The sequence below is a fragment of the Plutella xylostella genome, chromosome 28, assembly GCF_932276165.1.
Source record: "Plutella xylostella chromosome 28, ilPluXylo3.1, whole genome shotgun sequence".
Classification (NCBI taxonomy): domain Eukaryota; kingdom Metazoa; phylum Arthropoda; class Insecta; order Lepidoptera; family Plutellidae; genus Plutella; species Plutella xylostella.
This window is the reverse complement of record NC_064008.1, coordinates 2,268,017-2,292,335: the sequence shown is the minus strand read 5'-3', so window position 1 is coordinate 2,292,335 and position 24,319 is coordinate 2,268,017. Positions and strand designations below refer to the sequence as shown.

Here is a 24,319-nt window from a genome sequence, read left to right as displayed (position 1 = left end):
CAAACATTTCATGATTTTTTTAAACAAAATATTAACGTATATTTATTTGGTAATATCCTGATGCTCTGTTGTACTTCAATGTTGCAGAAGGCTTCATTAAGCTAGCGTTTTCCGTTTAAGAGTAATTTGGTGATTGTCTCAGTGGAACCTTTTCATTGTCCATGAGTGTAGTATCGTTAATGTGAACTATGTAACTAACTATTATGTAAACTTTTTATAGTTTTTAAGATAATTTTTACTTAAATTGAGAAACTGTTTTTATTTTATTTTTGTTTTTGTTTCCTTTATTAACTTTTTTACGTTCTAAGACATTTTAAATTTGAAATTGTTAAACTACGCCACCTGACTATATTTAAACAAATTGTTAAACTGTTTACTGGCTGTCCACGACACAGGCCTACCCTAGTGTGGTAGCCCTTGCTATATCACCACCTTTAAATTGTTACCAAACACTGCAACCTATACTTTTTGTATCATAATCTTAAATTTAAATAAATATTTTTTCATTTTTCATTTTTCATTTTTTTTTCAACTAAGTAAATCTTCTAACTGAATTTATCAAAATAAAAGCTCAGTGGTAGAAGGGGTTTATTTGTCGAGACGTTTCTTTTGCACTGACACTCCATCTAGTTTAGTATTAAAATATCGTTAATCTTATCACATAGTAACTATCAGTGACATTCAACATGAAATAAGACAAGAAGATGCAATAAAACCTAGTGGGTATCAGACATAATTGCCACAGCTCAGTAAACACAACATTAAATTGCAGTTTACATGCGAATAGCAACACTTGCAACTCTTAATGTCTCAAATGCATTAGCCGGATCAAATAAAACGCATCGCTTTGAATTACTGAATATACTTATTGACAATATATTGCATATTTAAGGTGAAGTGTAAGGACAAACAGCGCCACCAATTTATTTAAAGCGTTTTACCCAAAATTGGCAAATTTCACGCCCTTTTCATGCATTTTTTTTTATGGAAAGGGCGTAGTCCCGTCCAGTAGTCCTAATACCCTGTACCTAGAATGTAGAAGTTAAGTCGTAAAAAACGCTAAAAACTGACGTAAACGATATCAGCGTATAAGAGATTCAATTCAAGCTTACAGTATGGTATTTACACGTAAAAAACAGTTTTGTGGGACAACAAATAATAATGTAAACCAAGATAATATCTTATATTATTTAATATTTTAGTATCAGGATTTGATACAAAAAGCGTGCCGGTAAAGCCAGTTGATCAATAAAATCCTTGCAAAGTCGGTAATTTCTAACTTATTTACATGTCAATAACTAATTTATAGCCGAATGAAATATGATACCGCTAGACAAATAGCAATTTAGCTTTGTTTACTTACAAATTGATTATAAATCTATTCCGAAGGATCAGGGTTACTCTATAATGACGAAAAACGAACAAACGAGAGATGTCGTTCAGTCGGCACGTTTAATACAACGAGATAAAATACATGACAAATATCACACAGAAAAAATCTGTATGCATAGAAAAAAAACGAGTGACCTTTGTATGAAAACAGCTTCATGATACTCTGACTAAAACTGATACGATTGTCATATTGTTTAAAAACCATACAAAATCTACGAAAGCGATATACCTACAACATAACTCAATGACATGACATGACACAATACATATTGCGAAAAATTGCATACATATTGTTTACCAAACCTGCATTGTAGATACTCCAAATAATGGCGATTCAGCTCACTCTACCATATGAATAATAGCCGTAAGAGACCCACACTTAATACACCCGTCAAACTTATAACATCATAATTTTCTGTCGGGGGTTAAAAATCGTTTCATCCTTCACACTCGATGGTTCAAGAGGGCCCTATACTGACGAAAAACGAAAGAACGAGAGCTGTCGTGCAACCGGCACGTTTAATACAACGAGATAGAGTCTTGGCTCGCGCAGCAGAGCTCAGAAACTTTGTTTTTAGTTATCATAGAGTGACCCCTGATCAGCGGAAATTGACTGACAGCTGTAATCATTGAGTACAGTCGCGTCCACTAGTGTTTCAACGAAAGTCTTTCGCGTTTCGTACACTCACGAGCAATGGAAAAGTCTGATTTACAAAATGCGCCCAATTCAAGGCAGTTTAGACCAATGGGATATGCACAAAAGTTCCATTCGAGAGAGCCAGTTACACCTCCACAAAAAATAGAATAGATTAGAAATGACTCGCCCAATTTTTTAAAACATTGAAATTAAAATTGATCAAATGTACGAATTTAGTTGATAATATTAAATGTACTTATTTCAATATTGCAGATGACTTCATTCTTCTCCGTTTTTGAGTAACTTGGTGATTTTTTAAGTGGATCTTTTTCATCACTTTCCACTTGTACAGTACTGCCCATCAATAAACTCTTAACACCGTTTCGCAGTCATCGTTACCCCTGTATATAAACGAGTACTAAACCCAATACGTTGACGTGCACGTTTCCTCTACAGGGTGAGGTTTTATCAGTGTAGGTTTACAGGTAATATAGCCGAGATCGTGAAAAAAACAGATGGTTTTATGCTTGTGGCATTATGGGTAGGCTAGGATCCGCTGCTAAACGGCTAAACCGATTTTTATTTTGTTTTATTTGGGTCGTAGGTAAATGTTACCCCGAGTGTTCTTTGCCACATATTATCAAAATTGGTTTAGTTATGCGACTTTTACTGCGCTACCACAAAAAACTTTAAACACTGTTTATCAAGTGTTTAAAACTAAATTTGACAGATTTTGGCGTTTGACAGCGCTAAACACCTGTTTAATAGTGTCTAAGTTTTTGTGGTAAAGCCATTATTAGTGTTGAATGTCGGGGCCGTTTTTAACGTTGGTTAGGTTATTATTAGTGATTTCAGAGTTGTTCCCCTAATGAAAGATGCTTAGTGTGACGCGTACATTCACCTTCCTCAACTATCACTGATAAAACCTCACCCTGTATAACTACACGAATGGCGTTAGGTTTAGGGGGCGTGGTAACTAAATTTGAAATGATGGGCTGTCAAAGGAACTCAATGTCGATGGAAACAGAACTTTAAGTGTAAGGTTAAAGAGTGTAGTTTAGTGTGAAACTATGTTGTTGAAAGGCCTAAAGATGGGTTTGTTCAAAATATTACATAATGATGGTAGGGTCGGTCTAGTGTGGGGAATTGTAGGTTATCGAGGAAATAGTACTTTGTCAAAATAAACTTAGTAACCACCACTAATGTGGGAATTGACGGTTTGTAAATTTTAACTTTTTATGGTTTTAATAAGTTGACTGAAAAGGATTTTATTTGAATAAGTTTGTCGTATTTCCTGCCTAGTTAATCTTATTATTCTATTCTCTGTGGGGGTTTAAGTATGTACCTGCATCTGGCTCTCTCGAGTGGAACCTTTGTGCATATCCCCAAGGTCTAAACTGCCTTCCTAAGCTTGGACCATTTCCCACCACGCTGGTCCACTGCGGGTTGGTGGGTTCACATATCTAGATGTGCTAGCGATGGTATATATATATATATATATATATATATATTCTCCAGACCGTGTTCGGTCAGTGTGACTGCGAGCTTCTCTCGTGTGCTCTCTGGTGGCTGTTATAGCCTAACTTATTGACGAAAGTGCGACCGCATTGACGGCAAGTCAATACTCCTCCGACAACATTATAGCATATGGCTCTCGGTGGTCTAACCGTGACGAGCTCAAGGTTAGCGATGGTATACATTGTACTTAAGTGAAAAGAACTCATTGGTACATGTCAGCGCCGGGATTCGAACCCGCATCTCTTGCGTGAGAAGCGGGCGCTTACCCGACTGAGCTACCACCGCTCCCAATCCCATTAATTTGTCTGTAATTGTATAAGCACCTAAGTAAGTAGTTTTGATACATGCCAAAAGTTATTGGTCGTTTTAGCTATTAAACTGTTTTCTCACTCTCTAACAAATAACACAACAGGGTTAAATTTTGAGTTAAGATAAGCGAATGGTAAAATTATCAATTTATCACCGTCGAATTTTTTATGGTAAGAATATAAAAAACTAAATTTCCGACGGAAAACCTCAATTAATATTTTTTTTCGGTATGACCTGATTATCATGTGGTTTTTTTTCTAGCGCATCGTTCAATCTTACACCCTGTATACATCGGATCTTTAGTTATGCTATTCGTTAAGCATTAGCACATCACTACAACGCATTATTATTATAAGTATTACATTTAGAAACGAGGTTTTAATGTACCACAGCAATCGGTTTTCTAGTCTAGAAATACCCACACTCGTAAAGTACTAGTCAATATTTTAGCTTCTCGTCAAGTAAATGGTGAATATAAATAATCACTGTTGTAGGAAGACGACGCGTTTATTTCGAGTTTTATTGAGTTACTAGCTGTTCCCGCGCGCTTCGCTTCGCCATAAAAAGTTTTCCCGTGGGAATTCCGGGATAAAAAGTAGCCTATGTTCTTTCCCAGGGTCTAGACCGTATGTATACCAAATTTCATTCAAATCCGTTCAGTAGTTTTGGCGTGAAAGAGTAACAGACAGACAGACAGACAGACACAGTTACTTTCGCATTTATAATATTAGTAAGGACTAGTAAGGACTACACTCGCGTGCAAATGAGCAAAAGTTTCAGTGACAATAGCAGCAAATTACTTCTCCACGGAAAAAGCTACCTTAGCTACCAACTCAAATGGTAAATGTTTCCAAAATTTGGGGTCATAATTTTGTCCACCAACCCGCACTAGGCCAGCGTGGTGGACTAGGCCTAAACCCTTCTTTCATTGGAAGGAGACGCGTGCCCCAGCAGTGGGGACGTGATGGGTCATGATGATGATTTTGGTGTCGACATTTCGTATGTACAAAATGTTCATTTCTCATGAGTGTATTATGTAATAAACAATGCTCGTTACTTAATTACGAACTAATCAATAAAGTTGTACATAGGTATATACATTAAGAATAGTAATTTTGAACGTCAGTAAGTATGTGTTTTCATTGTTATTCATCGAATATCTAAACTGTTGGTAGCCTATCATGAACAAATTGCACATTCATTTTTATGATGGCACACGCCAGCGGCTCCCAACCTTGTTCTAATTTTAATGGATTCAAATAATGAAATTCGTCTATGAATTAGAAAAGGTGAAACAAAATTATTATAATTATTTGTTTGTATTTGCAGTAGGATACTATTTTGCCCGCTGGTTAGGATTTGTGAGTTCGAGAAAATAATTAGGTACTTACTTGCCTAACAAATCACTTATTATGTGTCAAAGTGATATATTAAACTGACTATTCACATCGGAATTTATGCGACAATTTGGAAATAAGTCTTAGTTTGAAGACTTTATTTCCAAGTTGTCGCATAAATCCTGACTAATATTATAATAGCGAAAGTAACTGTTTCTGTCTGTCTGTCTGTTACTCTTTCACGCCAAAACTACTAAACGGATTTAAATGAAATTTGGTATATGTATGGTTTAGACCCTGAGAAAGAACATAGGCTACTTTTTATCCCGGAATTCGCATGGGAAAACACTTTAAGGCGAAGTGAAGTTCGCGGGAACGGCTATAACCTATATTTTTATACATATAACGGTGGCCAAAAAGAAAATGCTCAATATTATCAATCAGAACTTTGAGAAACACAGTAATTCAAATACAAGCGCCCGATCAATCTCAGAACCGATCCATCAACATAACGTCTTATTAGGCATTTAAGTCGGATCAGGCAAAAAAAAACTAACAATGGCATTAAACATGATCACATTATGCCATAATACGGGAAACCAGTGGTTAGGAGCAATTTGTTCCAAAAATGAATGCGAAAAAAATATTATAATATGTTTTTTTTAAACAGGTATACGGAATTATGATAAAATCTGCCAACATCAAAACTTATTAGGTGGAACGTAGAGTGAATAGAAATTGGCTGGTTAGCTCGTTGTGAGTGGGTCTTGTTAAGCTTTTGTGTATGGGTTTACACGAGTGTGCATTATAAATACTATAAAAAGAGATATTGTATAAAAACACTCTGTGCGTAAGTAGGTAGGTAATTTCTGTGAGTATTGTTTTTTTTTTCTTGAATATCCATTTGATAGTAATAGGACAGGTAAAACAGCATTTGTTCATTTCGTTTTGGATTGGAATTTATGTTAAAAAAGTTAATAAATCATGTATTAAGTAGAGGTATGTTATTTTCATTATTATGAAAAAAAATACAAACACAAAGTACCTAAGTGAATGATAGGAGTAAATGTGCAAGGTTGAATTATTTATATTCCTTTCTTACTCACTGATTACTCGTAAGGACTGATTCTTACCTTTCTTGCTTTGATTTCCTGTCTTGTAACTTAACTAAGTGGAAAAAACATAAAAAGAAAACATACCTCGTCAGAAAGCTAACGGCCAGTAGCAGTAAGAAGGCCGCGCCCGGCCAGCCTCCTTGCACCGACGCAGTTTGAGCACCAAATAGTTTTTGCTTCTCACTAAATACTTTTTTCTTTTCACCAAATAGTTTTTTCTTTTCTGGCGTCGCGAGCACCAACCTGCGTGCTTGACGGACGCATTCGCACATTGTCTCACATCCTAGTTATTGGGACCTTGTTACGTTTTTAAATCCATTGTCACGCACTTTTTTCAAATTTTGAGTTTGGAACTTTCTGCTTTCTTTAGCTTGCTTTTTTGTTGTTGTTGTCGGGTTTTGTCAAGTTCTGTGTTTGGAAAGAAGGGGTTTAGTTAATTTATTCTGATGTGTGCATAATTAAAAATAATAGAAGTTTTATCGTTATCCTTTGGTTGCTTTTAGAGACTCCTTTTGTTACCATGTCATAATAAAATTACATTAATTGCTATTCTTGGTCTCCTAAATACTCAATTAAAATATATTTACTTTTCATTTAAATGCAAGTAAGTAAATAAAGTTAACAGCATTCCCTTGTACAATATCAGAGTGACCTCGTCTCGATTACGAATAAATAATCGAATAATCGACTCGCCCTACACTTTAAGATAAAAATACATGGAAAACGTCTCGAAGTTCGCTGCATTTTAATTCGAGTGACATGAATGCATTTAGGATCGCTTCAGAGCAACGCTGTTTGGCACCCAAAAACCACGATGTTTTAATACTAACTAGATGGAGTGTCAGTGCAAAAGAAACATCTCGACAAAACAACATCCCACTTGAGCTCATATTTTGAATTAGTTCGTTTAGAAGATTTGTGACTTCATTCATTGGTACAATGGTTGTCATTAGGTTGAACTTGAAACGGTTTGACAGTAAACAAAATGCGTATTGTTTTTTTGCTTTGTTTTTGTATGTGATACACCATCTTGTCCGTATATTGATGTCGATTCTGAAGGCAGAAATTCTAATTTTAACGCTGTCAAACTAAAAAAATTGCTAGCATAAAATGACATTTACGGAAACAATCATAGAGTCGAATTTTAAACAAAGAAATTAAGGTTTTGACAGCTCTAAATTTAGAATTTCTGTCTTCAGAATCGACATCATTGTTCATATAGGCCCAAAAACAAATCTATGTTTTGTCAAACATATGATATGATTAAAATATCTCAGTTTTGAAGGAGTAGAATATTTATCAAAGATACCACAAATAGCTGCAAGCATAATGTATTGTGACAAATATTTACGACAAATATTGCCACAAATATTAAATTTGATGAAATAAACCGTTGCATTCTGAAGTCAGCCCAATTACGTTTCTATATTATTATCACAAAGTAATATGCAAGTGAAATAATAATATTATGTTTAGTAGCAATTTGCTTACACTCTCTTATCTAAATGGTACCAGAATGTAAGGTTGCGGCCTCCTAGCGTCCCAGAATGGATTTACGCTTGAAGAAGCTAATACTTACTTAACAAACTACTACGCAGGGTGAAATTTTATGAATGATCTTTCGGCATACCACTTTGAAATAGTGAAAATATAAAACTAACCAGCATATAAAGTACATAAGTACTCAACTGTATAAAGCAGCTCCTTTTAATTTGTGATTTTACAGTTGGTTTCTTAATTAAAGTTGCTCAATTCTAATCCTAACTATCCTAACTAATATTATAAATGCGAAAGTAACTGTGTCTGTCTGTCTGCTCTCTGTCTGTCTGTTACTCTTTCCCGCCAAAACTACTGAACGGATTTGGATGAAATTCGGTATACATATGGTCTAGACCCTGAGAAAGAACATAGGCTACTTTTTATCCCGGAATTCCCACGGGAAAACTTTTTAAGACGAAGCGAAGCTCGCGGGAACTGCTATTATACCTATAATACTACTACTACTCTTCAAAAATGTATGAAGCAGGTACTTTTATTTTTGCGATTTTACAGTTGGTTTCTTAATGAAAGTTGCTCAATATGAACCTAGTAACGAGAATGTCAGTCATAAAATTTCACCCTGTATTTGTCAGAGTCAGAGATACGGTAAACTATTGTAGCATATTGGTGTATTGGCTCAGGTTATTATAATGTTTTGTCCAAATTTACTTTCGGTGTGATGTAAAAGAATCGTGACAATGTACAATCAGTGCCATGTACTGACAACGATTTTCGAATTGAAATTGTATGGAAATAATAGAAGAAGTCAAAACGAAATAGTATTAGTATAAAAGTAGTATAAGTTGCAATAAGGAGAATGACAGATCTAGTAGTGACTAATCAAACCTATTTTAATTCATTGTAAAAAGTGACTAAGAGAAAAGCACAAAAAAATCAAAACTATGAAATCTATAAAAGTGTGTTATTGAAAATAGTGTTGCGTTTAAATAATAAAAGCATATCCGGCACAAACTTTTCCTTAGGCCTGTAAAATAGCACTCTTAGCAATCACAATATTTACTTAGAATATGTATCGGACTGTACCCAAACTGTTAACTAAATAAAGTGAACGAATATTATTGAAAGTCAATATTTTGCAATCGATGCGTAAGTTGGTGGAAACTATTTATTGTTATTACATATGTTTAACACAAAAGTCTTATAATATTAACTTGTGAAGCGGTACTGGGCCGAGTTATATCTGCCGATGAACCGATAATCGTTGCGAGGAACTACTTGGATGGATTTAGGTTGACTACTACTTATACAATTATACAGTAAATAAGACGGTAGTTTGAAGAGCCACGGGTTCGAATCCCGCCCATGCCCAAACATTAGTGTGATGAGCATGAGCATCGGATTTGAGTCTGCCTGTCTTTTATCTAAATAAATGTTATGCATGTTTCTATGTATTTTTGTATAATTCTCAGATTTCCGACATCCATATTGGCCTAGTTTGAGGTCGGATGGCTGTGTGTGAAATAGCTACACAAATTATTAAGCATTAAGTACATTTATTATTAAGTACTAGTTGGTTCATAATCCCCCTTATTACATATAAAACGAAGACTAAAGACAGTTCTGACTATTATAAACCAAAACTATCTTTAGTCTATGTTTTATAATAAGGGGGTGTATGTATAAGTATTACTTTGTTAGCTCGCTTTGCAAAGAAAGTGTCGTATTGTCGACGTAATGTTGGCGGTTAAGTCAAGGTGCTAATAGGCGGCGAACGACACGAGGCTGCAGCAGGCGGCGTGTCGCAACGTCACTACTGCATACCTAGCACAGGGCGCAAGACGCGCACGACAATATGTGGCTAAAATTATGCGTCGCGCTCGCTTACATAGGAAGGCCTCGAGAGCTAGCTTTAAAAGTATGTCACGTCTTGATATGCGCGTCTTGCACCCCATGCTAAGCATGCTGGTTTTTATATTTCTATGTGATTCATTTGGCAGAAAGAGATATGCAGCTCGACCACACGTCCATAGGTACACATATTATAAAGCAGCAGTGACGTTGCGACAAGTCGCCAACCGCATCATCATGTCGCTGGCTACCAATTAGGACCTTTAGCGGAGAAATTAGTGGGCCGGGGGTTATGTGAGCACTCAACAAACAAGTTAAATGTTAGCGTGTAAATACTCTTTGGACTACCATGTATTTGGATTGCTCAAATATTTCTGTTAGGGAGCCCGCAAACTATTCAAAATATTGTGTCACTCTTGCTTTAAGATATCAATTTCCAACGACCATAATTATCTTGTCGCATAAAAGAATGAGGTAGCTAGAAATAGGTAGTTGTTAAATATTTAAGCAGAATAGTCTTTAAAATGCTAGAGTAGCCGAGCGTTTGTCATCGACATGCTAAGAAGAAGAAGCAGTGTACCTATCGCGATCTTGTTTTTACAACCATTTTCGAATTCAAAATGTATTGAATTTGAAACTAATTAGATATCGTAAAAGTTCGTTTTGACTTCATGATAGGCCCCAGAATGGTGGCAGAAGTTTAGGGCAAAGGACTTTGCAAATGGAGACCACAAATATCTTGATATCACTGAAGTATTACCTGCATTGGAGGCTTTAAAGGTATGGCTAATCCCACTGGCCCATCCGTTTGCCGAGTAATATATCATTTGCCGGATGTCTAGTTTTGCTTGGATGTGGTATATATTTATTTGCAGAAACCTATGAGAGGCCTATGTCCAGCAGTGGACTACATTCTTGGCTGTTTATGACGATGAATGAATGATTTATTTGTTTGGGCTACAAATAGTGATTACACAACTATTTGACAGATTCTTCAGGTTTCTACAAAATTATATAAAATAAATGACAGCCAAATGCCTGAAATTGGGATAAACCTGTGCTTTGAGCAGGTGCATGATGATGAAATTCAATCGGACATATCTCAATCTAGACTTGACATAGTAAATCGATGTGACTTCCGCGCGCAGAGGACACTGAATCAGTTAGCGATGTGCGGACTACGATTAAGATCCCCTTTACTCCGCGGATCATATGCCCGATTCAGATACTTTGTCGCACGTTAGATACACATAGAAAGAAATTATACTTGAAATACATTTATTTTATACATAGAAGAGTCTCGTAACACTCGATAGCCATGAAAATGATCTACTTACAAAATACCGACACTAAATAATCTATTTTTTTACTATTTAATTTAAAATTTTAACACAATGTTCATGTACGCTTTTTAGTTTAAAATATTCCGATGTGCTGTTAATATGTACTTCAATACTACACCCGTGGCCGCGTTGTTCTGTGAATAATGCAGACAGTGTCATTAATCTAGCTTTTCCGTTTAGCATTAATTTGGAGCTGTGTCACTGCAATAGTTTAATTTGTATAGCGTATTAGTCTTCTGTGATGTTGTACAATATTAGTAAATAAATAAATAAAAAAATTATGGTGCGTGTTTAAAAAAAAACGGACGGAGATACTTTCTAACAACGTTTGAACACGTATTCACGCAACACGCATTGTAAAGCGTGGAACGTGGTAGGGCATGACTACCGCCCTAGATCAGACATTTAGGTATATCATATAGCATAGAATTTAGACTAGCCATTCATAGACTTGAGTATTGCTGTCGATCTGAATTGAATCCAGTAGCTATTCAGAACAGGTTAGCACAGAACAAGATTTAGAATGAATGCACGACAAATCCAATTTATGGTGGCTAGACCAAGGGTGATTGAAAAAATATACCTACAACCACTTATTTCAAGAAAACACACAGATTTATACGTAGTCATTTCACACACCTGTTTTAATTGGTATGTATTTTAAATTAATTATAAATACTTATACTTAATTATTCTTGATTTTTAACTATGTTTGATTGATATAGGAGTCATGTTTTTAACTTTGCAATGCGTAAAAGACGGTAGTTTTTTCTTTAAATGGTACTTAGCCCTAAATTAATGTAGAAGAAAAATGCAATAAACTATTTAGAGTATTGTCCTAACAAGTCAGATTCAGTGCCTCTAGCGCGGGTTTTGCAATTTATGAAAACAAAAACATTTACGTTTTCTCCTATCATCTGCATAGATCATGATGGTTTCCGATTTTTACTTTATATGCGAGAAATCGTAAACTTTTCTAGTTTCCGACTGACTACCAAACCTGTAAAAGACCTGAAACTATTTGAAAGAATAATAATTGTTGGCCCAAACAAATTTTAGTGTTGGCAATTGTTTCTATAGCAAAGTGAGCACTGAGCATGTTTGGTCTATAGAATGTGTGTAGCCCTAACTCCTAACGGTTACTAAAATACCTATCGTCCACATTAAACAACATTCAACATCATATTTCGAAACCCAATCAATAAAACGCCATTAATTGTTCATTAGCGCATCGGCGGGATGACACAGAGTAAATATTTGTTAGATATTAATTTAAATGATGCATACAATTATTACTGGACTCTGTTAAGGGGAAGCTATACCAACTAGTTTAAGTCTTTTTTTGAAAAGATGGCTTAGGAGTTTCTTGCCTCCTTTCTTCTCGTAAGACAGAAAGAGCCCCTCCTTATCCGATCGGAGACTAGTTTGTAAAAATTGACGTTCATCAGAAATGTTTATATTTATACGATTAATAAAAACATTTGACTTTGGCTTTGAAGCGTATTCGATGTTTTCAGTGGACTGGAATTTTATGCCGAGGAACCGATGTATGTCAATAGGTTAAACAAGTTCTTAAGTGGAGACCATGAACAGCGTAGCTGGGACGCCCTCCGCTGGACAGATGGGCTTAGCCCTTAATAGGGTTGGGTTACTTTAATTTTTTAGCCCTTAACTCAATGGGTAAAGGTTTTAAACAATGAGGTATCCATATTTACCTAGCCTCATTAAGGGTTAGAAAGGGAGTTTTGTACAATATAAAATATAACTTTTAATGAATTATTGTAAAAGAACTGAATAGTAGTGAAAAGTTTCAAAATAGTTTATTCTACAGAACGGTGCCTTAACATCTAGCAAACGAGTAACACCCATAACTATAAAATAGTAATTAATTAAAGATCTATTTGTTTAATTTATGTATGGACAGGATTTAACGATTTTGATAACAAAAACTTTATGGGAATTAAATAGGTAAGCACTGGTAGGTTCTACTAACTTATATTATTATTATTATGCTTGATACTTTTCTTAAAATTTATACATATACCTAAGCAAATAAAAAAAAACGTTCCACATGTTTTTTTGTATACGATATATTCACGAAAAAAGGTTGTATGTGTAAAACGACCTGTTATTTCTTTCTTTAAAAGGTCATCCCATCGCTTCAATGAAACAATTGGTTGAGGTAATTGAAATGCTATTATTTTCGCTGCAAAGCCGCTAATTGAATAAGTCTATAGACCGTCTGCCAATCAGATAATTGGGAAAGTATACCACACACATACACACACACACACACATAAGCAGTATACATTATACATTCTTACACAATGTGCATCCACCGACACTGAAGGATGCGGGATCCACTTCATCGACATTGCCGACGCCGTTTCTCCATACATTTTATGACAATCCGTTTGCTTCGATATGTACGATGCAGACTAGCCCTAAAACCCTTCCTTCATTGGAAGGAGACCCGTGCCCCAGCAGTAGGGACGTGATGGGTCGTGATGATGATGATGATGTACCGATAGGTGGACCTTTCTCGCTACTACTCGAACGGAGTAAAAACTCGCACTTACCACGCAGATAAGATTTATTAGTCAAAACCTGTCGATAGTGAATTTACAATACTATTCAACTGACACAATAAAAATGTTCGCTACAACAAGATCTTAGATGGACCGGGTTTTTATACGTAGATTTATTGGGAAATTCTACACTTGGTGTTGTAAAATTTACTATTGCAATGGTAAGTTATGTACTGAAAGAAAAGCCATATATCTTACACAGAACCATTTTCTGCTTTAAACCTCTGAGGTGGGCCTCGCGAAAGATTTAGCATGTCTATCCACCAGATAAATATTCTATGCTACGTTGTTACGTTTGATATCCACCAATCATATTCATTGGTTCACATAATAATATCACTTAGAATATTGCGTAGTACCAAAATACAACCGTAAAAATTGGGAATGTATTTAGACCATGTCTAAGTCCATGTTAACGATATGACTGATTTATGAACTAGAGGTGTGATTTAGTAGTTCTGGAAGCAGAGGTGAATAACATTTTACCCAATAAATAAATACAACCTGCCGTTTTACGGCAGGTTTATTCTGGCGTTTTGGGTGTAAATATAAAAAAAAATTCTTTAATGTTAAGGTTTATGAATATAATATGTATATTTCAATAAAACCCCGTTTCTCACTTGAGCAAATCTTAAGTGAAGAAGCTTCGAAGTTCTGAAGCTTCAGTTCAGCCAATCACGGCTCAGAATTCCATACTCAAGTTCTGCTTAGATTGACGTTCTTAGGTTTAAAACTTACAGAAAATTTTATAGTAATTATGTGGGGACCTCTCACACATAGCATTTGCTCGTCAAATGTGCTGTGCTAAGGTACATCACGTGAGTTAAACAGTAAAGAGCGGTGGTAGCTCAGTCGGGTAAGCGCCCGCTTCTCAAGCAAGAGATGCGGTTCGAATCCCGGTGCTGACATGTACCAATGAGTTCCTTTAACTTAAGTACAATGTATACCATCGCTCTTACGGTCAGCGTGAGGAAACCTGCATATCTAGATTTAGCACATCTAGATATGTGAACCCACCAACCCGCAGTGGACCAGCGTGGTGGGAAATGGTCCAAGCTTAGGAAGGCAGTTTAGACCTTGGGGATATGCACAAAGGTTCTACTCGAAAGAGCCAGGTGCAGGTACTTACACCCCCACAGAGAATAGAATAGAATAGAATAAAGTCAAACAGTATTTTACAGCCAGCGCCAATTGTTGACAACTCCGGACCGTATTTTCTAGTATTGGTATTGATTGACAATCACTTTACAAGTTGTTAAAGTTGTAAACGTATCGTAGACAGTTCTGCGGCGACTGTCCGTAACTTAGATTAACGATGTATGAAGAAGATGGTGTGTCACATACAAAAACAAAGCATAAAACTATCCGTATTTTGTTCACTTTCAAACCGTTTTAAGTTCAACCGTATGACAACCATTGTACCAATGAATACAGACACAAATCTTCTAACCCAAATAAGAGCTCCGTGTTTAGAAGTGGGGTGTTATTTGTCGAGACGTTTTTTTTGCACTGACACTTCATATTGTTCGTATTAAAATATCGTTGGTCTGCAAGATAAAAAAACATTTACCCATACCTCTGTGTCTACTATATTTAAGGTCGACATTAGCTTAAATGTAGTATACAGCGTGTTGCAAAAAGGGTATACTAAGCTGAAACCAACATGTGCAGCATGTTATATCTAAGGCCCGGGTCTCCTATTTACGCCGCAGGTAGCGTCCAGCGTCACGCCGTAGGCCGCGTCACGATGCTCACTATAGAAATGTACTGATGCGGTCTCCCTCACACGCCGACGTTGGCGCGTAGACATAATGAGCATTGTGACGAGGCCTACCGGCGTGACGCTTGACTCGATCTACGGCGTAAATAGGAGACCCGGGCCTAAGCCCGAAAATGAAATCAGTAAATCGAAAAAAAAAAACATTTTCCATAGAAACTTTGGTCATTATGGAGTTTTTATTTTTGCGAAGTTTGACATTCTGATTTCATTTTTCGGCTTAGATACAGCATGCTGCACACGTAGGTTTCCGCTTAGTATATTTTTTCCAACACCCTGTAGAAGTATTAAAAGTTAAAATCAAAGTAAGATCAATATTCCCATAGGGTAAAAGGGTTAAACCTCCATCATGCATAGATAAGTCGAAGAGTCAGTCTTGTAAAGAGTCATAGTGATAAATATAGTCAGTTTCGCTAAACGGCTGCTGCCAACAATAGATAATCAAAGGCAGAAGTAGCTTCGATCCAGCACTATTACTGGAGGGTCATTCTCCAAATGTAAGCGTCCAATTTTTGACAGATATTTTGTATTCGGTTCATGGGCGTTTAAATAACACTAGCGGTTCCCGCGAGCTTCATTTGGCCTTAAAAGCGAATTTTGCGATAAAACGCCTAGCCTAGGTGTTAATCCAGGGTGACAGCTAATTCCATACCAAATTTCATTAAAATCGGTTCATCCGTTTTGATGTGAAGAAGTAACAAACATACACACATACATACTCACAAACTTTCGCATTTATAATATTAGTAGGAGTAGGATCAGTATGATATAATTATATATTATGTATCTGTGTAGATATTATGTCAGCTGTCCTATACCCATATAACAGGCTCTGCCTCGCTTGGGGTCAGATGGCCGTGTGTGAGATGTCCCAACATATTATTATTAAACAATACCCTTCGTATGACAGCTTTCTTTAATTTTTTTCTTGCTAGAGTGACCCTGGAGGCCTAATGCTGTTTCCTCAGTGCGTTGATCGCGATCACTACAGTCATTTGTGCACAATAACTAAGGTAAATATGGTCTAGAACAAGCATACAGGCTTATTGGTAAGTAGACCTGATCCTTTCAGGAGGTAATAGAGGAAGGCATTTCCAGTCGATTATACCCTATAATGCATTATCCGAAACTTAACCATTTCTAAGATATTTAATATTTAAAGATTATTTGAATTTTTGCCTAAATTTCATGTTTAAAACCGAAATTAAAAAAAACTAGCCATATTTCAATACTTTTTTTGTTTGTTTTAAATTAGTAACATCTTAATAAACTTATTAAAATAATCAAATGTGCATTATTCGACTTAAATTAGACACAATACCTTAAAATAGATAAACCCTTTTTAAAATTATTCAAAACCTAAAAACAAATAAGTTAAATTAAAAAAGAATTTCATATAACAATTTTTTGTGCACTTCTGCTTAAAAACATTGTCAACTTATAAGCTTTTAAATGAGATATTTCAATATCAAATCGATTTAGGTATCACCAAGATATGGCCAAAACAATCAAAGAAGGCGGACAAAATTCAACAGAAAAACTAAAAAAAATAGCGCAATTTAAAGGTAAAAAGTGTGATGGTTTTCAGTCCTGTTCACTTTAGTATGGAAACCCCTGTTGAGTTTTCTTTTTGCAACACCCTATATAGGCAAGTATCTTAATTTTACATGTATTGATGTTGGTATCAGAAATTTAGAGTTGCTAAAACTCTTTTTGACTGACACAAAGAGTCTAAACTCCGGTTTTTCGAAGTCATTTGTAAATCATTTGTTTTTGCAATATTTGGGGGTTAAACTGAGAGTTTTATATTCTTTGGGAAGTGATCTGGTGTTAAAATAATATTATTCTTCTAAACATTATTTTCATCTTATGGTGTTGGTGACAAATACTAGAGCTTAGACTAGGTTTTGACACCGTGGTCAAAGACTTGACCAGTCAGATTAAGAAATGTATCTTAGCATTAAGGATTTCATATAGGTAATTGTTATTTAAGGAAAAATTCCCTTCTGGAAATAAAATAAATTAATTTGTTCGTGTTTGTTTGTGCTTTGGGAGAGGCCTACGTCCAGCAGTGGACTGCTATAGGCTGATGATGATGATGATGATGAATTTGTTAGGTTCCTATTTACGATTACACAAGTACAGTCCCGTATAAGTAGACCCTGATGTTGCAAAGATTATAAATCAGCACAGAAGAGACATTTATCTATGTGCGTCATAGAGTATCATTTTACAAACAGCTTACAGTGCTAAGTGTGAACTGTAAATTGTAATAAAATATGTTTTAATAAGGAGTGGATTTAAATGACTTCTGTATATAATGTTTAGACTATATAAAGGCGAAACGAAGCCCGTAGACAACTAATGCTGGACTTAGGTCTCTGATATCTCCAAAGGAAGTCTGTAGAACTCGTATTCTCCAAACCCATCGATATTTTTTATCAGTTTCTACCTTATGATAGATTTCGAATTTGCAGCCGTAAATAAGATTTAAAAACGTATTTTCCCTACCAGGAAATAAGGCATTCGCAGAACTTTTCGTTACTCATACCGGTATTCCTAATTATACGTTTTACCTAGCTGGATCCGTGAATCATAAATAATAACTTATAATAAGCTACAGAAAATGTCTTGAGGCCATTGTGATTTTCCGACAAATAACTATTAAATGATAATTTGAAATGATTGATTTTATGATCCCGTCAATGACTATTTGTTCTGTTTTTAACCGACTTCGAAAAAAGGAGGAGGTTCTCAATTCGTCTGTATGTATGTTTTTTTATGTATGTTCACCGATTACTCCTTAATTTATGGACCGATCTTGAAAATTATTTTTTTGTTGTATTGGTTTGAGCTCAGGGGTGGTCCCATTTTTTCAGAATTTTATTCCACCCCCGAGGGTGGGTAAGGGGGAAAAAACAGGGTATGAATTTCTATTTTAGGCACCTCTATTCTATTCTATTCTATTCTATTCTCTGTAGGGGTGTAAGTACCTGCACTTGGCTCTCTCGAATGGAACCGTTGTGCATAACCCCAAGGTCTAAACTGCCTTCCTAAGCTTGGACCATTTCCCCACCACGCTGGTCCACTGCGGGTTGGTGGGTTCACATATTTAGATGTGCTAGATCTAGATATGCAGGTTTCCTCACGATGTTTTCCTTCACCGTAACAGCGATGGTATACATTGTATTTAAGTTAAAAGAACTCATTGGTACATGCCAGCGCCGGGATTCGAACCCGCATCTCTGGCATGAGCGGGCGCTTACCCGACTGAGCTACCACCGCTCTCATTCTCAATTTCACATACGAATATTACATACTTAAAACGTAAATATTATGTTAAAAGTTTTAATTTTTTTTTTGAAATCATAGGGTTCATTCTGTGTTGGTATTTTGTGTATAGAACGTTTTTATTATTCGCGAGTTATGATTGTTTCTCTCAGTCAAAATCAAAAACTACTGTATTTGTCTCACGAGCTGTAAGATCTAACAACGCTAATAACAACATTATCTCTTATATTTTAACCATTGCAAAGTTTGCTTTGTCAGTCTATTGACAATGTTATGCCGCAATTTTTGTTCATATTCATGACTTGCATTATACTAACTAGTAAACGTTAAAAACCAACACTAAAAATCGCGTAACTTTTGAACAGCTAAGCCGATTTTGATAGAAGATTGTCACCCAGACTGTTCTTGAATCCGGGTGACATTATCTATGATACAAAAAAAAACTAAATGAAAATTAGTTTAGCCGTTTGGGAGCTACACTGTCGCAGACAGATAAACGTTAAACTTATAACAACCCTATTTTCCTTTCCATTGTTACTTTTGCTCCTATTCGCCTCCGGTGATGGATGTCGATGTCACAATCAGAATAACAAGAATATAATTGAATACATTTTTACGATGCACATTTTTGGGCACTATTACGCGGGCACCCAAAACGGTTTTATAGCCAATTAGGAGTAAAGAGGTTTCGCTTAGCGGCCATAGACGTAGGAATCAGATAGACACGGCTGTAAAAATAGGTTAATTATTGGCATTACTTCAAAAAGTACACGTTAGCGTTGCCTTATGCGTACATAATACTAGAACTAAGCTGTAACCCTGTCATTATTGTATTGCTTTGTATATAGCACTGTTTTGTCTATCAATAAATATAAATATTTGCCAGCTACCGGTGCACAAGACTGATTTTTACGAATACTCCTTTACAGTGGAAGTGGAGTCACTATACTCTTTCCGAGCTATTTATTTTATTTACTTTTTATTGTAAACAAAAACAAACACTGAAAAAAGTGAACACAGACAGTTGTAAGTACACAAAGGCGGGCTTATTGCCAAAAAGCAATTTCTTCCAGCCAACCCTTAGCCATATATGTAGTACTAGCTGTTCCCGCGCGCTTCGCTTCGCCTTAAAAACTTTTCCCGTAGGAATTCCGGGATAAAAAGTAGCCTATGTTCTTTCCCAGTGTCTAGACCGTATGTATACCAAATTTCATTCAAATCCGTTCAGTAGTTTTGGCGTGAAAGAGTAACAGACAGACAGACAGACACAGTTACTTTCGCATTTATAATATTAGTTAGGATATAGTAAGGATTTGTCAACTGTTCCTTACACATATAGTACGTCCAACACACCCTGGCAGTCCGTTACTGACGTATAGTTAACACTATTCTGGCGCTAGTGTCGTTGACGGTCGAATGGCGTAGTGGTTAGTGGCCCTGACTGCTATGCCGAAGGTCCCGGGTTTGGTTCCCGGCTGGGGCAGATATTTGTTTAAAGACAGATATTTGTACTCGGGTCTTGGGTGTTGATATTTATATTTAGTATCTATCTATCTATGTATTTGTGTAGATATATCAGCTGTCCGACACCCATAACACAGGTTCTGCCTAGCTTGGGGTCGGATGGCCGTGTGTGAGATGTCCCCACATATTTATTTATTTATTTTAGTGTTTGTCACCAAGAAAGAATTGGCCTGTCAGATTAGCGTCAGTCGCTGACTGCCCAGAGTGTCAGGACTGGTAACATGTTACTCAACGAGGCTTTTTGGTGTATCCCTAACAATAATACATTCAAATAATTATGTAATAACATATGTAACTCACACATAATACCTAGTATGCATCTTGGATATCTGTTAATTTGAAACCCAAGCAAAGCAACGCTGCAAAACTAATGTAAGTACTAAATTATTATGTTGTGTTTATTAATATGATGACCGAATGGCGTAGTGGTTAGTGACCCTGACTACTGAGCCGATGGTCCCGGGTTCGATTCCCGGCTGGGGCAGATATTTGTTTAAACACAGATATTTGTTCTCGGGTCTTGGATGTGCCCGTAAAATGGCAATAGGCCCGCCCCCTATTACATTGGGACTAACATACACTCTGGCGAAAAGTGGGTGCAGCAATCCACCTCTGCCTACCCCGCAAGGGAGTACATTAGTACAAGGCGTGAGTACGTGTGTGTGTGTGTTGTTTATTAATATAAAGTTGTGAATAAGCTACATAAGTGGTGTAATTTGAAGAGAAGCAAAAACTAGCGTAGAACTAAAGAATGCGCTAGAAATAACTTAGTCTGATTATGTGATGGTTACCTTGTGTTGTAGAGTTAAGAATTACCAGACTTGTTTAGTTCATTTTCAAGAAAAAGATTATTAAAATTATATTTCAAAATGGTCAAGTGCTTAAGCATTATATCTAACTGCCCCTTTGAAGTAAGTTGTAGAGCTAAGTAGGTAGGTGCTTCAATATTTTAGCAAAAGTGGAGTTATATTGGGAGGACTATAATATTAGATACCTATGACTTATTATTAGATGTTGAAGTGTGTATGGTTAATCAAATTAAAATTGTAATGCTTAGGTCATTAGAACTTCAAATAAAATTTTTAAAAGTACATATTTTTTTCTATTTAAAATTTACGTGCTTTCACAGCTTTTCCTGCGAACTTCATTCATCTTCAAAAGTTAATAATAATATAGAAGGAGAACAAGACATGCAAAAAAAAACTTTTTTGAATTTATGTATGGCATGATGATAAGAATGATAGGTTTGTTGACCACAACCAATCCTCTAATCTTTACAATTTTACTGTCGTTGAAATTATTGTAAATAGCTGTTCCCGCGCGCTTCGCTTCGCCTTAAAAAGTTTTCCCGTGGGAATTCCGGGATAAAAAGTAGCCTATGTTCTTTCCCAGGGTCTAGACCGTATATATACCAAATTTCATTCAAATCCGTTCAGTAGTTTTGGCGTGAAAGAGTAACAGACAGACAGACAGACAGACAGACAGACAGACAGACACAGTTACTTTCGCATTTATAATATTAGTTAGGATTAGGATTAGTTAGGATGAGATAGATTTTACTTATAAGGTATTTCCGCTCTACATTATAATTATTATGTTGGACTAAATATTAGCAGAGGGATCCATCAATGAAAGAAACTTTATACCTATAATTTTGTTAGATGGGCGTGACGATTCTTGTTTAAGAAGCTGAGATATCCCTCTTTTGTTAGATTATGTAAGGAGTATTATAGTTTCTGCCTACCTGTGTTAAAGTGAATTAAAACCTTATATGTATTTATACAGTTAGGTATTATAATTACTATTTGTTTTAACAAATACCCAACCGTTTATTTATAAAGTAAGTAAATTAATGAAATACTATATAATATAATAACTTAAGCCTAATAATAAAAAAAATATACATTAATAAAGAAAAATATATGTATTTTTAAATAATTAAATTGATTATTTATTCGCAATTTCCTAATTCTCAAAACAAATACGAAGCAATTAAAAGATGCAATAAGAATCACATGCGGCAAAACACTTCCAAAAATAAATCTGTTTAAACCAGTTTTTTTAATAAATTAAATGTTTTACGTTAATATATTCATAGCGGTCGTTAGACAACTGCTCGTATGAGTTATTTTATTTGTTTAAGACTCATTAAGATTCAATTAACGTGGTTGCATGTTTTTAAATGATAAGTTCCATTTCTTGCGGTTTTTTTCTCTTACAGATTTTATTTAAAATATATATATATATATTTAAAATTCGTTTTATACATACCTACCTACATTACAAAAGGGTATAAAGCTATTTCCCCGAGCTTTGCTTGCCAATGTTTAATATACCGAAAGAAACACTATAAAATTCTCTGGCACATGTTAGCAGTAAGAAAGGGTTGCAACCTGCACAATTTGGTCTTCTGAACTAATTACAAAATTAAGCATACCTCTATTAATTAATTATGCACACATCATTAATTATAAAAAAATATTTGCAAGAATATTTTAAATCCTCTTTTCTTTATTCACTTGAACTCTAATCACTGGCCACTAAACTTCACAACTGCACAGAAAAAACAATCTCGTACCAACATGAAAACGAAATTTTCAAATTACGAACTCGATTTTCGCGGGTAAAAGTCGAGGTCGGGTCGCAGCGTCCGTTCCGAACCACCTCCCAGCATCCACTGCCTTCCAATTTCAAATTGTTATGTAGACCGGCCACGCGCAAGCAACTGGCCAGTAATGTTTTGTTCATGTCGATTGTCCAATGTTCTTATTTTGAAATCTTATTTTTTCCCGGTTCCCGTATGAATGTGATACATTTTATGGACAACGAAAGTGAATCAATGAATGGATGATGGACATATTATTATAGAATGCATACCAACTTATTTTTTTTTTCCTTATTCGCCACAATGACTCATTGATAGAGTTAATTTTGTGAATAGTTCATTTTGTGAAAAAAACACAAAGGCTTATTACAATAAATGATTTGAATATAATATACATATTATTATAATTTTGACGAATAAAAAACAAACGTAAAATCTCAAAAAATAATATACCTACCTTAGGGACCTTTGCGGCGGATGCGTTCCGGAGCGAAGACACATAGTTTTTTTTTGTTTATAGTTAGGCTAGGTACCTATAGTCATAAGAGTCTTTCTTAAGTTTAGAATAAGTTATTTAGATTGTTTTGTGTACATATATATTTACAGTTTGATTAAATGATTCCTACCTAATAGTTTCTTATAACATGTTTTATGTTAGCCATAAGGACATGATTTTTAACAATATTTTTATAGAAAATAAATAAACCTACAGAACCTTCCAATGTTCGTTGGTCCACACATGTGGCCGTTAAACTCGTATCTGCAGGCATGCAGCCTCGCTACATGTCTATAATATCAAGTATTGCAGCATTGGACAGATTTTTTGTTAAGACAGGTGCTATAGTGTAGTTAAAAATGTAGTGGTTTTCAGTCTCAAAAATTCTATTTCTATTTACAAACGCATGAAAATCGCAATTATTAGGTGATGATTTTTTGCACTTATTTCTCGGCATGGATTACAAGAGGCTTGCAATGTATGTATTTGTGTCCTATGATGTAAGGGGTAATAGTATTACAGTTGCAAAAGGTATTTGACAGTGCCAAGCATAGGATAAATTTGTGTCTAGGTTTGTAGTTTCGTTTAAGAAGTTGCATAGAAAACCGTTTGTGCTGATTTAAGTATCTGTGAAAAAGAATATTTTTATTAATATCGTAAAAATAACGTAAAATTATACAATTATTTGTTGATACTTATAACGAGGAATAACGAAATAATAGAGTTATAGAGTACATATAATAAACCAGAGTAATAAATCTACCACAATTTCTTTTTTTTTTAGTTGTTATATTGTAAAAAATACTGTCATGGTGCAAAATAAAGAGTATTCTATTTTCAAGGATTTATATCTCTATATTTGTCCATACTCTACAGGCTTGCTCTTTAGCAAATATTTCCAGTCATTTAAAAACAGTAGAAACAGAGAAATGAAAGTACGCACTTGATTATTGTTTACTAAAATGTAATTTTAAAACTGGTTTTGAGAAAAAGAAACATGTGTGTGTGCGACTGACGGGAAAACAGTATTTTTTAACTC

General features: G+C 35.3%; 1 protein-coding gene across 1 annotated transcript in view; it reads right to left on the bottom strand.

The window, feature by feature from the left end:
* The window catches only part of LOC105381123 (protein Wnt-7b), a 53,571-nt gene extending 30,692 nt beyond the window's left edge, over nt 1-22,879 (bottom strand). The window contains exons 1-2 of the mRNA XM_048631458.1: nt 22,617-22,879; nt 6,393-6,716 (exon numbers count right to left, since the gene is read on the bottom strand). Coding sequence (XP_048487415.1) covers nt 6,393-6,580 — 188 coding nt within the window. The 5' untranslated portion in view covers nt 6,581-6,716; nt 22,617-22,879. The remainder of the gene's footprint in view (nt 1-6,392; nt 6,717-22,616) is intronic.
* Nucleotides 22,880-24,319: the final 1,440 nt, after the last annotated feature.